Source organism: Schistocerca cancellata, chromosome 6 (genome assembly GCF_023864275.1).
Source record: "Schistocerca cancellata isolate TAMUIC-IGC-003103 chromosome 6, iqSchCanc2.1, whole genome shotgun sequence".
Classification (NCBI taxonomy): Eukaryota; Metazoa; Arthropoda; class Insecta; order Orthoptera; family Acrididae; genus Schistocerca; species Schistocerca cancellata.
Window position 1 is genome coordinate 241068974 of NC_064631.1, and position 16759 is coordinate 241085732.

The following is a 16759-nucleotide window of genomic DNA, read 5'->3' on the forward strand; positions in this document are numbered from 1 at the left end:
TTGGACCATTTACGAAGACGACAATGGAAGGTGTACAAGAAAAATGTGCCCCAAAGACTCTGTTACAGTTAAGTTAAAAACTATGTCAGTTGTTATGCTCAAAACATGCGAATCAGCTACAACTCTGAAGAGGTGTCTTTTATGTATCAGTTACCACATATCTCGCGGAATTATCGGTGACACTAATTGTGGTCAGTAATTTCTAGAGGAGAACATTTTCAGGAAGTCTTTCACGAATATTGATTCCAGTTCGGCGAATTATGATACGTTTGTGCCATGGCGATAGAGAGTCTGGCGGGTTTATTTCTATGAGCACCATCGTCCGCGAGTACCCTTTGAAGTTTTAATTAACTTTACGCGAAGCTATAAAAATATTGAAACCAACGCGATAAAATTTCTGCTCCGGGAATGTGCGCAAAGTTCGTTATTTGTTGTTTTTATTAAATATTGTTTTTACGGATTAAAACTAGAATATAAAAGAGTATGTGATGAGAATCTTTAGGTCCACTCGTCAGGTCTAAGGCAAAAGAATCTCTGTGAATACTGGAGGAAATGATAGATGATTGGAACAGGGGAGCTTAAATCAGCACTTGGCCGAATATCGTAGTTTACACGAAATGGACCATAAATACGACAAAATTTCCAACATTATTCAAAGATATTTTGTGATTACTTTGGCATAAGTAAACCGTGGTCTCCGGTGATTCGTACATCCATTTCGTTTCATTTCTTACCCACATTTATCTTTGTATCTGAAAATATTTGCAAAACAATGCACATGCATATATTATATGCTATGTGCTTTTTTTAGAAACAAAAGCGTTCCGGTCAGATTCGGCACTTGCTGGTGACAGTAATGCCTATTTTATTCTTCACTCACAAGCTTACATTCAATACTGTTCGGCTGTGTCTTAGGTTTGTTGACACAAGTCCACATCTCCCATAAAAATAGTCTTCCTTCAGGTAACTTTCCAGTAACTTACCCTGTATTATAATGTTCAAGAGTCCCTCATGTCACATTAAACTGCGATAAGGAGTGCACTGCTGTATTTGCAGGTTACCTTTTCAATCCTATGCTTCCAGTAGAACTGATGAAAATCTGCGCTACTCGTAAAATACGAGACGTTGTTTAACATTGTTAGGAAAGATCTCTAAAACGTCTTGACCGATTTACTTCAGATTTTTACGCGATGCTGTAATAAACATTCGGGCGGTCATACCCTTCGTATTTCTTAATACGTAAATACATACAAAATTCATAATGAGGAAAGGTTGTTAGTTCTCGAAAAGTTCTTGACCTCCCACATCAAATTTTTAAACTATACTCCAATAAAAGTTTGAGAGGATATGGGCTGCTTATTGTTGAATAAACGTACACTCCTGGAAATGGAAAAAAGAACACATTGACACCGGTGTGTCAGACCCACCATACTTGCTCCGGACACTGCGAGAGGGCTGTACAAGCAATGATCACACGCACGGCACAGCGGACACACCAGGAACCGCGGTGTTGGCCGTCGAATGGCGCTAGCTGCGCAGCATTTGTGCACCGCCGCCGTCAGTGTCAGCCAGTTTGCCGTGGCATACGGAGCTCCATCGCAGTCTTTAACACTGGTAGCATGCCGCGACAGCGTGGACGTGAACCGTATGTGCAGTTGACGGACTTTGAGCGAGGGCGTATAGTGGGCATGCGGGAGGCCGGGTGGACGTACCGCCGAATTGCTCAACACGTGGGGCGTGAGGTCTCCACAGTACATCGATGTTGTCGCCAGTGGTCGGCGGAAGGTGCACGTGCCCGTCGACCTGGGACCGGACCGCAGCGACGCACGGATGCACGCCAAGACCGTAGGATCCTACGCAGTGCCGTAGGGGACCGCACCGCCACTTCCCAGCAAATTAGGGACACTGTTGCTCCTGGGGTATCGGCGAGGACCATTCGCAACCGTCTCCATGAAGCTGGGCTACGGTCCCGCACACCGTTAGGCCGTCTTCCGCTCACGCCCCAACATCGTGCAGCCCGCCTCCAGTGGTGTCGCGACAGGCGTGAATGGAGGGACGAATGGAGACGTGTCGTCTTCAGCGATGAGAGTCGCTTCTGCCTTGGTGCCAATGATGGTCGTATGCGTGTTTGGCGCCGTGCAGGTGAGCGCCACAATCAGGACTGCATACGACCGAGGCACACAGGGCCAACACCCGGCATCATGGTGTGGGGAGCGATCTCCTACACTGGCCGTACACCACTGGTGATCGTCGAGGGGACACTGAATAGTGCACGGTACATCCAAACCGTCATCGAACCCATCGTTCTACCATTCCTAGACCGGCAAGGGAACTTGCTGTTCCAACAGGACAATGCACGTCCGCATGTATCCCGTGCCACCCAACGTGCTCTAGAAGGTGTAAGTCAACTACCCTGGCCAGCAAGATCTCCGGATCTGTCCCCCATTGAGCATGTTTGGGACTGGATGAAGCGTCGTCTCACGCGGTCTGCACGTCCAGCACGAACGCTGGTCCAACTGAGGCGCCAGGTGGAAATGGCATGGCAAGCCGTTCCACAGGACTACATCCAGCATCTCTACGAGTCTCCATGGGAGAATAGCAGCCTGCATTGCTGCGAAAGGTGGATATACACTGTACTAATGCCGACATTGTGCATGCTCTGTTGCCTGTGTCTATGTGCCTGTGGTTCTGTCAGTGTGATCATGTGATGTATCTGACCCCAGGAATGTGTCAATAAAGTTTCCCCTTCCTGGGACAATGAATTCACGGTGTTCTTATTTCAATTTCCAGGAGTGTATATAAAGGGGAAACATTGTTAGCAAAATATCTTGAAGTTTTTGACCCATTTACTTCAGATATTTACACGATACTCAAATAAACATTCAGATGTACATAGGCCATGTCTTTTTTTTTTAACAATAGTGTACAGGTTTGACCTTAACACCGACTGAGAGAAAGAAAATGTTCTGCTGCGCTTTGGAAATGCACGATTTCTCGCAGTCAATTTTAACTACGACAGCAGGACATTTAAACCATTGGAGAAATTGTTTTTCCCTATACGTAATTTTCAACAAACATTTTATACACAATAATGTGCTGTTTTTGTTTTCTTCCTTGCAGTCGGTTTTAACAGGAAACAGGAAAGTTGTGTTTTTGGCTTATCCGCTTATGACTAGAACATTACTACCGTGTCTCGGCAGAAATTTTGTAATCCTACAGGTCTGCAGTGTAAAACTTTGCGAAATACTGTCACTGAAGCGACTACCCCTACAGAACCAGCATCTTGAAAGGTCTCTCCCATACTCCGTATGCCAATGGTGCCAAGCTATATACCCATTCATTGTAACGACTTCTGTTCCCAATCAAGGTTTCATTTGCAGTAACAATAAACAAGGGTCAAGGTAAGAGGGGAGAGGGGCTAGAAATAGGAGATAGACAGAGAGGGTTGGGAGGAAACGGACGTAGAGAGGAGGAAACAGGGGATGGACTGATAGAAGGGGGAGAAGGAGATGAAGAGAAAGGCGAGATGGGGAGATAGGCAGAAAGCATGAGAGGAGGAAGAAATGGACAGAGAAAACGGGGAGGAGGAGATGGTGGGAGGAGGGGAGAGGAGGCGGCGGACAGAGAAGATGGGACGAGGGTATGGACAGAGAGAGGGGAAGGAAAAAAACGTGGACAAAGAGAGGGAGGTGTAGAAAACGGACAGAGGGGCGTGAAATAGATTAGGACTACATCCAGTTCACATACGTATTTCCCAGTTGCGAAGAAATGTCTGGTTCAGTAGTTGAGTGATAAACCCTAAGTACAGAGATCCAGGTTGGAAGGTTTTCTTGTCTCACACTCTTGTCGCTCTATACAGGAATTCCTCGCAGTAGTTGAGAACTTTTCTTTCTAATGTGTAATTCATTCGTGTACTCTACTACAATTCTGCCGTGTTTCATTAATACTTTCGTTCATAAACGTTTTGTTCAGCTTCCTATAAACTACGTACTGTGTCATTCCACGACCGAGCAACAGTGACTCGCGTAGTCCCACTTAACGTGATAGAAAAAAAAATTGCGCTCTTCGTTTGACTCTTCGTTTCCAGGGGCTTCTAATCACCGCTACTCTTTTCAGAACTTCTGCCTTTGTAATCGTGTCAGTCAACATTGTTTTGAGCGTGCATCTATAACGCCAAATCTCGAAAGAATTTGCTATATTTTCTTCCTTAGACCCAGAGTCGAGGTTCCACAGCCATAACATGCCGCATTCCAAACACACTCTTTTGAAGGTTCGTGCTTTTTGAAGTAACGATCTTCTTGTTGTTGAAGGCAGTTTTTGCTTGAACAGTTCTGTTTCTGACTTCTGCTTTGCTCCGTCCATCCCTACTGACTTCTGAGTCACATGGGTCAAATAGCTCATTACCTATGTAAATTAGGACAGTTTTCTGTTCTTTATCATATTCTATCAATTTTGTTTTGGACTTATTTATTTTCACGTTGTACTCTTCCCCAATAACGTTATTCATTGGACGTAATATGGCTTTAGCATTTCTGCAATTACTGCAATTGTAACTATATTATTACTCTGCAACGAGCCACCGAAGACCACGGGTTCCCTGTACCGAAATACTCAGAATATATTCCTAATAAACTTGGGAATATTGTCGGTGGCGTTCGAGTTCATCTTGTATTACGCTGCAGCCGACTCTCATAACAAGTACACTCCACTGCTGTTCGAAAGTGCATCGGTAAATTATGCACTAATTACTATCCTGCCTTTTTAGAACTGATTACTGTTATGACCAGACGAAACAACTATCGTCCTGCCATAACTGCTGGCTCTTTGATTGCTCGGGAAGATGGCTCATTGGAACCACAAAATGTGAAACATTAGTTCACTTTTATTACATGGATGCATAACGAGTTTTACTTACCTTGATACAATCCTTTGCCACAGGAGTGGGTAGAATATTTATAACTGTCATTGACTATTAAAACATTCCTTGATGCATACAGTCACACTCATTTCTTGAAGTACAATGTTCAATATTTATGTTTATACATGTTCATCTGAGGCTTGACTAACACTGGTCCAACTCGATGATGTTGACTGCTTCAGCTGAGGTCACAAACTGAACAGATCATTTCCATTCGCGGTTCTACACTGATCTCCGTGCGAGGGTGCTGTTGTGCTGACAGATAGGGCGTGTCTTCTTCAGCCTCTCCCACTCGCTGTTGCGGAATGCAGTGGTATCGATATGCATGGCCGAGTTTGGTGTGACACCGCGATCTCAGGCCGATACCACAATAACAACATAGGCGACTTTTTGTGAGCAAATCTAAGCTCCATTGAGAATCACGTGCTATCATTCCTTATCCATTTTGCGAAGTATGGGCTCCAGAAGGAACCTTTATCACGGCCCTGAGCTACAGAAAGGAAAAAATGGAGTTCCTTCACGCCCGCACTTGCATGGTGACCATCACAAAAAGTTTTGCTGTCACCTCAACGAAAAGAGTTATTATTTCTATCGTGGAATCACAGGATGCAGCTCAGTGATGTTGTCCATACGTCTGGGTGCGATCACCCATCAATGTGGTCCCATCTGGGGTCTACTACACAGAAACAATTGAAGAATAGCGGTGTAGGGCAGAGGTGAAAATGTGTTACGGCGAGCCGCGAAAAACAAATAAAGAAAGAGCTGTAGGACAGTCTGGAAAGGTGGTAGGGCTGTTGGCAGATTTATACTGCATGCATGGGTGCATTAGGCAACTAGGGAATGTTGTTGGGCGCTGACGATGCTTCCTGAGCCAACTGCAGCTGTCTCGATACTGTAACGTACCAAGTTGGTCATCAGAGTGGCCAATTCGCATTTTAAATTAGTCGCTTAGTGTATTTTATCGTGTGTAATTTGTTTGTGATTTTTGTGTTAATAGTGTCCCTGTGGCAACCAGTTGATTAACTGCTCTGATCGCATAGATGGCCGAGCAACGCTGACTTGCTGCAATAGGAGGATTCGGAATGAGATTTTCACTCTGCAGCGGAGTGTGCGCTGATATGAAACTTCCTGGCAGATTAAAACTGTGTGCCCGACCGAGACTCGAACTCGGGACCTTTGCCTTTCGCGGGCAAGTGCTCTACCATCTGGGCTACCGAAGCACGACTCACGCCCGGTCCTCAAAGCTTTACTTCTGCCAGTATCTCGTCTCCTACCTCCCAAACTTTACAGAAGCTCTCCTGCGAACCTTGCAGAACTAGCACTCCTGAAAGAAAGGATACTGCGGAGACATGGCTTAGCCACAGCCTGGGGGATGGTAGAGCACTTGCCCGCGAAAGGCAAAGGTCTCGAGTTCGAGTCTCGGTCGGGCACACAGTTTTAATCTGCCAGGAAGTTTTTAATAGGAGGATTTTCTAACCTGGTGTTTGGACGTAGTGCTGTGTGTGTTTTTCAGTTTGAACTGTCGATAGGTGTTCAGCTTTTTCTGCTTAAGATTTTCTTTGATCTGTTTTGCTTCCACTTACGATTGTGATCGTAGTTTCCTGGGTTTTGGTTTCGGTTAGAGTTCCCGTACAGCCGTGTGACGAGTTTCTTGAATATCTCCGGATGGTCTCGAGACAACATTCAGTCTGCATGTCCACGATGAGTGTGTAGAGGTTCATTGGAAGAATCCGCAGGAAATGTAATCCACCCAGAAAGGAGGTAGCTTACAAAACCGTCTTTCGAGCAATACCAGAATATTGCTCTTCAGTCGGTGATCCGTTCAGGATAAGATTGGTAGAGGAAATAGAGAAGGTCCAAAGAAGAGCAGCGCGTTTCATTACAGGTTCATTTAGTAAGCGCGAAAGCGGGAAATGATCAGCCAACTCCAGTGAGAGATGCTGTAAGAGACGCATATCAATAATACTTCTTCCCGCGATCCATTCGCGAGCCAGGAAAAGAGGGAAATGACCGTGGCGCACAAAGAACCCTTCGCCACACTCCGTAAGATGGCTTGCGAAGTAATAGATCTAGATGTAGATGTATCGTGAAGCATTGCTTATGAATCGTAAACCTTGATCTGAATTGCCTTCGACCCTGAACGACTCTGAACTTGGAACTCTGTGTGCTTGCAGGAATTCGGCGGCAGAGCATCGCCAAACTGCACAACCTGTCGATCGAGGCGCCAATCACCAAGGTCATCTCGCTCATCGCCACCGCGCAGGAGACGTCGTCACCGGAAGTGGTCCACATGCTTGATAAGGTGCGTGCTTATCGGGCGCGCAGAACATGTGCTACGTGCAGAGAAACGTGGAGGAAGTGCCGGGTAATGCCTTTAAATCCCCCGTGTCTCGCCATTCCGTTCTCCTGAGCACCTCGTTTGAGATTCGCAGTGTACGTTCCTCCGGTGGTAAGAGCGAATGAGATGCGCTTACGTGCTTCACTTCGCAAAGGTCCCTGCAGAACAAGTTCGCTTACGTAATTTACTCGTAATTCATGAGATAAAATCTCGCGGTTGTCTTTTAAGTACGGGGCATACTTTAGGACAGTGGAGTTCAGCTGCGATGTAGCACGAGGCTTGTAGTACATTTGAAAGTACTTTCTGAAAATAAATTGTGTAATTCCTTACGTTACATAGGGCAAAATAGAATATTTGTGGAAGCCTTCATTCCTAAGTGCTCGTTCTATTACAGTGGGACAATAAGTGCGTGTAATTTTGAGGATGTGAGCACTGCATAAAACTTATTGATTTCTGAATTTTTGTCGTATAGTATATTATTCGTTCTGATATTAATATACACAGCTCTAACGTACCCTATCCTGAAGGAATCAGTCACGTTTTGAGTTAGGAAGAAAACAGGCCTTTCTGAGTCCATTCATTAAAAGTAAAAGAACAAATCACTATTCATGGACATTGCAGTGAAGAGGCAATATTTTCTCGAACACGTGATGAATACTTTAAAAGTAACCTCGTTAAATGTTCTATACTTAGCTGTCCTTTATTTATAATAATTCCTCTTTATGTGACGATAATAAGACATCCTTGTACTTACAGTGTTATCATAGTAAAAAGGCAAACAAAGAATCATTACTTTAACACTATTTTTATTTTGCTCATACTTTGAGAAAGCTTTTGTAAGAGCTTCTTTTTAACCATTATCTTTGTTCAGCTAATGAATTTCATTGTATATATAATATTCATAAATAAGTTTAATTAGGCAATAATTGTATCTACGAGAGAATTCTTACACCAGCAGTAGTCCGACTTTTTGAAAGTAAATATGTCACGTTTATAATCGTAGACCGCCATGAAATTTGACAAGTTTTCGTGGGTATCTTCTTTTTCTTTACAGTAGATGTAAGACTGAGTGAAATGGAAAATTTATTCGTGAGAATACACAAGTCGTCATTTTTAATTTGGACACGTGTAAGCTCTTATCACTTGAGAATGAGGATTAATTATTGCTACCGTCAGTCTTATGATAATAACTAGAAACTAAAACGTGAGCGAAATGTTTGTTCGTTGATAAGAAAAGTAGCTCTCAATAATTTTTGAAAACAGAAATGTGTTCTGCACTTTTACATCGGATAGGTAAAAAATCAGTTTCAGCATCCTAGATTTAAAGTTAATCTTTGATGTTCTCGCGTGTTTATTTTGCGTAATTTTCTCAAATTTGATCGATAGTACAGAAATGTGACTGACAAGTTTTACCGTCCTGTTTTTGGCATCTGACACCAGGACCCTTATTTGAGTTTAATTGTAAAGGCGTCCTTATCATTTTGCCTTGCAAGTCCTAAAAGGTCTTTTAGCTTATGGCACAAGATACGTATTCGTTTTATATTTCCACAACTTTTCTTCCGTAACGATACTGAGCGATATTTGCTTATTCTTTAATAAAAATAAAAATCACTACTCAACAACTGAAAATCGGGACGAAAATCTTAACTAACATGAGGACGCTGCTCTGCATGCCACGCTAGCCTTTGAAAGTGGCAGTTCCGTTTAAATACGGAAACGAACAATATAGAGAAGCAGCGGCAGATAAGAAAAGGGTCCGTAATTAGTCTAGCGACGGAAACACAAAATGGGACACGGATTATCGCGAAGTTACTGTAAGTTTTGAGTGTGGGTGTGTTATGCAGGGAGCACTTACCGCAAACGCGTACTTAATCGCACAGTATCTCTGGTGGCGCACAGTACGCGCCGCCTGTCGAGGTGACAGGGTTCCTCCGCGTTCTCACGGATTCGCGCTATTCGCGCCGTGTCCCGGCGTTCTCGCGGACGCGATAACGGTCTTATCTCGACGCGCACCCACGGCGGAGTAAGCGATCTCTGAGGTGCCTCCCGGAGAGGCGGTCCCGGTCACCTATCATGAGGTGTCAGCCGGCCAGATAAGGGCGGCGGGCGCGCTGCTGTCAGTGGCATGGGCGCCGTGCTAAGAGTCGTCTGCCGACAGGTGGTGGACATCCTGCGCACCACCGAGCTCTACTCGCCCGTCATGAAGGAGGACAAGGTGCGGCCGGGAGACCCCGTCACCAGCGACCTCATCTCTGCACTGCTGTCCGTAAGTACCTGCTCTGCTCGCTTCACATTGCTCACGGCTTGCTCAATATTGTTACTTGTTAGTATATAGGGTTACACTCTGGGGTTTCAGAAGACGACTGTGACAAAGCTACAAGACTTATAAAAAACAGAAACATATCATTTCTCCAAGTTTTTAATTCGTATATATTACCAACAGGCTAACCCAGTTCATGGTTCATAGTTCACGGCTCATGAAGCAAATTTCAGTTGCAGGTTGCCTACCTAATGGCGTCCAGGGGCAACAAAAATTTGGTTTCCAACATTTCGTATAATTATTGACCAAATTTAAATATTTCAAATGCTGTTATACTCTACTCATTAAGAGGTGCGTTCTTGTGTTAAATGTTAAATACAATAAGACAAGTATTGGAGTTAGTAATTGTATGTCTTGAGGCAGGGGAACACTCGGCTCGGAAGTGCGAAGCTTACATTCATCCAGTATTTAAGAAGTGACTTCCAACAAACTTTACAGATAATTTGAAATCTTTCCGAAACTTTTTCTCGCTAATACCCCCCACCACAAAATCATCAAAGGAAAAGAGTTTATCGTTTACTACATTGTCGTTGTTCATGCAGTAGAACTACAGTATCAGGCATGGGATTTTAATTTATTATTTCTATAATTGATTTTTGCAGGACACGGTAAAAATATTAAATAATACATCCCAACGTTCTGAGAAATCAAATATATATTAATTTTTTTAAGGATTGCATCTTGCTTTCAGCTGTCAGAATTTTATATTGCGATTGCAATTTCGCAATTAAACCATTTTCAAGCATCTACGAAATATATTACAAGGTAATTGGATTAACCGTAGATTCAACCAGTTTTGTAGTTCATAGAACGTACAAACAATATTTTGACATATGGGTTTATGTTAGGCAGGGATAACAACGCACTGTACTCAGCTGCACATGAAAGAACAATTACTGAGCGATACTAGTCAATATTCCGTTTTATGTGGTGCCATTCTGAGTGGGTTGTATACATCATACAACTAAAAGTGTGCGCTTATAATACATAAGATTCAAAAGCTTATAAGTATACTACATGAATGTGAAAAAACTACAAAACTGATTGTACCTGTTGTCAGTCATACTGTAAATTGTACTCATTGCATTCTAGTATGTTTTGTAGATGCTTGAAAGTAGCTTATTGCGGAAATTGCAATCACAAAATGAAATTCTGACAGCTGAAAGAAAGATGAAGTAAGTTATTTTTTTTTTTTTTTTTTTTTTTTTTTTTAGCCATGGATCCGTACTACACAAAAATAGCATGTTTACTTCGTCACTAACTGGCTTTCAGCTTCATAGGCCATTTTAAGGTAACAACTCTCGTAAGTAATTTTATGTGAGTATTCGACATTCAGTTGTCACCTGAAGACGTCCTAAGACGCCGAAAGCCGAAACAACTGTTCCTGACGAAATAAATATACTTCTGAAGAACATTAGGAAGTATTACCCATTTAATTTGATTACTTCTTTACTACTAAGTCTATTCATAATACAGTGTGCAGACAGTATCCACATATACCACTGAGTGCCCATGTAGAATTATATAATTGTATGACACCCAGTTCACGAGAATAGACGTCATAAACATTGAGATACGTGAAAAACTAGCTTTTCTTAAAACGGAGTGGTCATTATCTAGACTAGATTCATCCAGCGTTTCTCACTGAAAGCACGTAACGAATTCCAAGAAATTTTAAGCATAATTTGAAACGTTTTGTAAGGTTTATGTCGGTTACGTGGTTAACGCTTATTATTTAACACAGTAAATCTTTGGAAAAGTGATCACAGGCTTGGAACTATTTCATGCATGAGAATTCGATTCTTTATGAAATCCGGTGTTTCCTGGTATTATGACAAGTGCTCAGTTTCTAGCAGTAGTCTGACAAAACCCCAGAGGTACTTAAGAATAACTCTGTACATATGTATCATCATTATCATCATCACTACCTATTTCTAAAGCTTATTCATTCACATTGCAACCCCTGTTCCCTGTTCGTCTGTAGCCAAGAATGTACCCAGGATCTGAGCTAGGAGGGAAGTGGGTACGACTCATGTTATAGTTGGTAAGTAGGCGAGTGACAAGACGATGTGCAGTGGCAAAAGGCGCTCTACTGCAGGACTGGATTAACGTTCGGTACACACCTGTGCTGAACCTGTTCAAAAAATGGCTCTGAGCAATATGCGACTTAACTTCTGAGGTCATTAGTCGCCTAGAACTTAGAACTACTTAAACCTAACTAACCTAAGGAGATCACACACATCCATGCCCGAGGCAGGATTCGAACCTGCGACCGTAGCGGTCGCTCGGTTCCAGACTGTAGTGCCTAGAACCGCACGGCCACTCCGGCCGGGGCTGAACCTGTGATGTGGACCCTACCTGGGGAAATTCTCTCGTAACTAACCCACAAAAAATAGCAGTTGTTTCAGTTTTCCATCAAAAACTATGAAGGATGACTTTTTTATTTAAAAAAAAATTGGTGTACAATTAATGGCGTAATCAACTGACTATATTAAGATACTTCACACAGTTTATTAACATTAAAAATATGAGATTCATGCCTATACAAAAATCAGTATTTCAATTTTTAAAATAGCATGTTGTCATTGTGTGCAAACATACAGTGCAACTAGAGGAAGCTAACAATCAAGCAAATTTCCTTTTTTCTTCTTTCCTCCGTACCATTTAGCCTGTCTAATATGTGATCCACTGCAAACGATTTAGCAAATTCTACTATTTATTTATTTAACTTTGCGGCCGAATGCCCTTCCTGAAGCCGCAGTTGTCGAGGTAACCCAAGGGAGTTAAGACTTGTGCACCATCTGTCTGTAAATAGTGGGAACTTTTTTCTGTGCGTTATTGCATTTTGACTTTTCGCATAACGTATTCTCTGAGGAGAAATTTGGGCACCAGCCCAGCATTTCCCTAACCTGCTTAGTCGTGAGCTTAGATTTTACGAATAAAAAGTTTATATTGGGGTCAATGCATTGTTCCGGCAAAAATAATATTAAAATAATAAAGGTGACCAAAGTCATGGGATAGCGATATGCACATATGCAGATGGCGATAGTATCGCGTACTCAGGGAATAAAAGGGCAGTGCATTGGCTGAGCCGCCATTTGCATATGAAAATGTTTCCGACGCTATTATGGCCGCACTACGGGAGTTAACAAACTTTGAACGCGGAAGATTGTTGGAGCTAGACGTATGGGACATTTCATTTCGGAAATCGCTAGAGAATTCAACATTCCAAGATACACAGTGTCAAGAGTGTGCTAGAATACCAAAGTTTAGGCATTACTTCTCACCACAGGCAGCGCAGTTGCCGACGACCTTCACTTAAAGACCGAGAGCAGCGGCGTTTCCATACAGTTGTCAGTGCTCACAGAGTAGCAGCACTGAGTGAAATAATTGCTGGAATCAGTTTGGGACATACGAGGAACATATTCGTTAGGACAGTACGGCGAAATTTGGCGTTAATGGACTATGGCAGCAGACGACCGACTCGAGCCTTTGCTAACATAATGACATCGCCTGCAGCACCTCTCCTGGGTTCGGTTGCACCCTAGACGATTGGAAAACTGTATCCTGGTCAGGTGAGTCCCAATTTCAATTGGTAATCACTGAAAGTATGGTTCGAGTGAGGCGCAAACCCCACGAAGCCGAAGAGCCAAGTTGTTAACAAGGCACTGGGCAAACTCGTGGTGGCTCCATAATGGTGTGGGCTGTGTTTACGTGGAATTGGCTGGATCGTTTGGTCCAACTAAATCCATCATTGACTGGAAATTGTAATATTCGGCTACTTAAAGACCATTTGCAGCCATTCATGGGCTTCTTGGATGACAATTCACCATATCACCGTGCCACCATAGTTCACGATTTGTTTGAAGAACATTCTGAACAATCAAGCGAATGATCTGACCGCCCAGATCGCCCGACATGAATCCCATCGAACATTTATGGGACATAATGTAGATGTTAGTTCCTGCACAAATTCCTGCACCGGCACCGCCTTCGCAATTGTGGACGGCTGTAGAGGCAGCATGTCTCAATATTTTTGCAGGGGACTTCCAGCGACTTGTAGAGTCCATGCCACGTCGAGTTGCTGAACTACGCCGGGGAAAAGGAGATCCGACACGATATTAGGAGGTATCTCATCACTTTTGTCACATCAGTGTAATCTTATAACACCTGGTGAAGGTGTTAAGAGGGGCTACGTTTTACATGTCAGCAGGGTGCATAAATCCTTTCTCTTTCCTCCTGCAGAAAGGCTTCATTCTAATAGTTCCCACTTAACCTACCACATAAACCAAATTTTTATCTAAGATGTCAGTCTTTTATTCTCATAACTAATGAGGAGGTACTGAATAGAACTGTGGAGAAGAGGAGTTTGTGGCACAACTTGACAAGAAGAAAGGACCGGTTGGCAGGACATGTTCGGAGGCATCAGGGGATCACCAATTTAGTATTGGAGGGCAGTGTGGAGGGAAAAAATCGTAGACAGAGACCAAGAGATGAATACACTAAGCAGATTCAGAAGGATGTAGGTTGCATTAAGTACTGGGAGATGCAGAAGCTTGCACAGGAAGTGTAGCATGGAGAGCTGCATCAAACCAGTCTCAGGAGTGAAGACCTCAACAACAGCAATGTTCCTACGAAGTCCGACGTAACATTCAACTTTTGACGTAGAAACGTATATTTGATCATATTTTGTATCATCACGTACACTCACACAGGACATTCTCGCAGTAGTAGCCGGACTAAGTAACAGAGCTCGCTACCTGCTGTCCAAAGAACGGCGAATTTTACCAGTCAACGAACAGTTGGAAAGTTCAAAAAATGGTTCAAATGGCTCTGAGCACTATGGGGCTTAACATCTGAGGCCATCAGCTCCCTAGAACTTAGAACTACGTAAACCTAACTAACCTAAGGACATCACACACATCCATTCCCGAGGCAGGATTCGAACCTGCGACCGTAGCAGTCGCGCAGTTCCGGACTGAAGGGCCTAGACCCGCTCGACCACAGCGGCCGGCTTGGAAAGTTCACACGAAGTTTATCAGTACTGTGTGTTCGTCCAATACACCTCAGTTCTTATGGTTTCAGTAAACTGAAATTTCAGAATGTCGATTGCATAGCACATCTCCCGGAATTCTTTTGCCCATCGAAAGAATTCCTCTAAAAATTCTCTAAAATTCTCATAACTTGCGGAAACGATATTTACAGCTGCTCTCATGATTTTTCGAACAAATGAACTTCTCAACGAAACCAAATTACAATATTTTTGCAAAACCGATAGAAAACTGAAACCTAGGTTTTCTCACTACTGAAGCTGAATTACGACTCCTCGAGACGAGCGCGTGAAGATTTCTCTTTCCCTTCAAGAACGCGCGAATATTCTCTGTTCTGATTGGTTGTAACGTACTATAACGAATTAGCTTCATAGTTTTTGCAACCAATACGGTGATACCCCTCAATGACAAGTTCTCAATTCCAAATGTTCATTAATCATTTTCCAAACTTCGTATTTTCAGAAAAAGAAATAAACGGAAAATTTTCACATCTTTACCGGTCTAAAGACAGATTTTGCTTCTAGAATCCTTAGACTGGCTATTTTACACTACACACATCATAAGACTTAAGAGGCTCACTTCTCGAGTACACCATCGGATCCACACTCTTTTATCATTAATCATCAACAGATTTCAAAATTCGTGCATTGCATTTGTGCTGCATTTACACACTAACTCATTCAGACAGAATAACAAATGAAGATAATGACAATAGCCTGAAGGTAGTATATGCTGTTTGAAAAATGAGACATCACGTAACTTTCACTGTTATAAACAAAATAGGCCTACTATTTAATTAACCATTTTGCGTGAAAGTGTTTATTTTAGGCCATATGCTGATGTATTTACAAAAACATATTGCTGTATCAGGAGGTTACTTTCAATGGAAAGTTATAAAATGTAATGTTAGGTTTTTTGAACATTTCCGAAAATATTTCCGTTATAAAGGGTGAACCGGAACTCCACTGACAAACTTTCAGAGCTTGTTGAGAAGTACTATCTGAGTATTTTGGTATAACGGACACATGGTCTTAGGCGGCTTGTTACAGAGTTATTTAATTTTGTTTTATTTCTTGCACCAGTAAGCTTCGTAACTGCACTGTACTCAAAACAGTGCACCACAGCACAAATGTCGAAACTATACTCTGTATGTCCCGTTTCCATTTGATTCCGGTACCTGCTATTGACTACAGTAATGGACTTTTTATCTTGTTGTCCTCAAGTTTGCTTTCAATCTGCTCGGTTCTGTCCAGGGTTTTGTTTTCCGGCGTAACGATGATACACAGCAGTACTACGGATACATTTAATGATAAAAGTTGGTCAATATGCACCTCGTGTATGGGATCATTGAATGCAATGGAAAAGCGGTACAATGGCGTTACGGAGAGTTGTTCACGCATCGACGGCTACCATCGTTCAAATGGTTCAAATGGCTCTGAGCACTATGGGACTCCCCTAGAACTTAGAACTACTTAAACCTAACTAACCTAAGGACACCACACACATCCATGCCCGAGGCAGGATTCGAACCTGCGACCGTAGCGGCCGCGCGGTTCCAGACTGTAGCGCCTAGAAACGCTCGGCCACTTCGGCCGGCTGGCTACCATCGTACATTTGCAACTGAGAGTGCTTGCATTACTGTGTTTCGTGTTGTACGTTTTGGGGATTGCAAATTACAGGGTATTTCACTGCTGCGAAGGTATTTTCAGAGGAACAAGGGTGATTGCAGTAAAAAACCGAATAAAAAATACTTACATTATGTCGGTATCCCTAAACAACCTCCGAAAGTTCATCGGTGGAGATGAAACTCATAGCAGTTGACTATTGTTTTTCGGAAAGGCTTTCTAAAATTTCATGACTATTACTATACGGGAAAAGATTTTAGTATTTCACAGGTTGGCGTGTGTTCTAAACGGGGAGGAAGTGATGGAATGTATTCGAAGATGTGTTGAGTGCTTGAGTAGGCTTGCAACGTGTGAGCACAGGGAAACAAATGGTATCGTCCAAGCGTGGGAATGTATTCTGTAGGGTACGTGGCCTCTGAGACGAGTTTCCTAATCGTCAGTGCATATCGCTAAGGCACAATCTAATCATTCCAGGAAGCACAAAAAATCTACTTGCTGCTAGCCAGC

At 42.8% G+C, this 16759-nt stretch overlaps 1 protein-coding gene across 1 annotated transcript in view; it reads left to right on the forward strand.

Annotated features, from left to right (window-relative positions):
• Positions 1 to 16759, forward strand: part of LOC126191056 (high affinity cAMP-specific and IBMX-insensitive 3',5'-cyclic phosphodiesterase 8A) — a 1161190-nt gene that overhangs the window by 947644 nt on the left and 196787 nt on the right. The window contains exons 10-11 of the mRNA XM_049931769.1: positions 7093 to 7220; positions 9415 to 9522. Of these exons, the coding sequence (XP_049787726.1) occupies positions 7093 to 7220; positions 9415 to 9522 (236 nt within the window). The remainder of the gene's footprint in view (positions 1 to 7092; positions 7221 to 9414; positions 9523 to 16759) is intronic.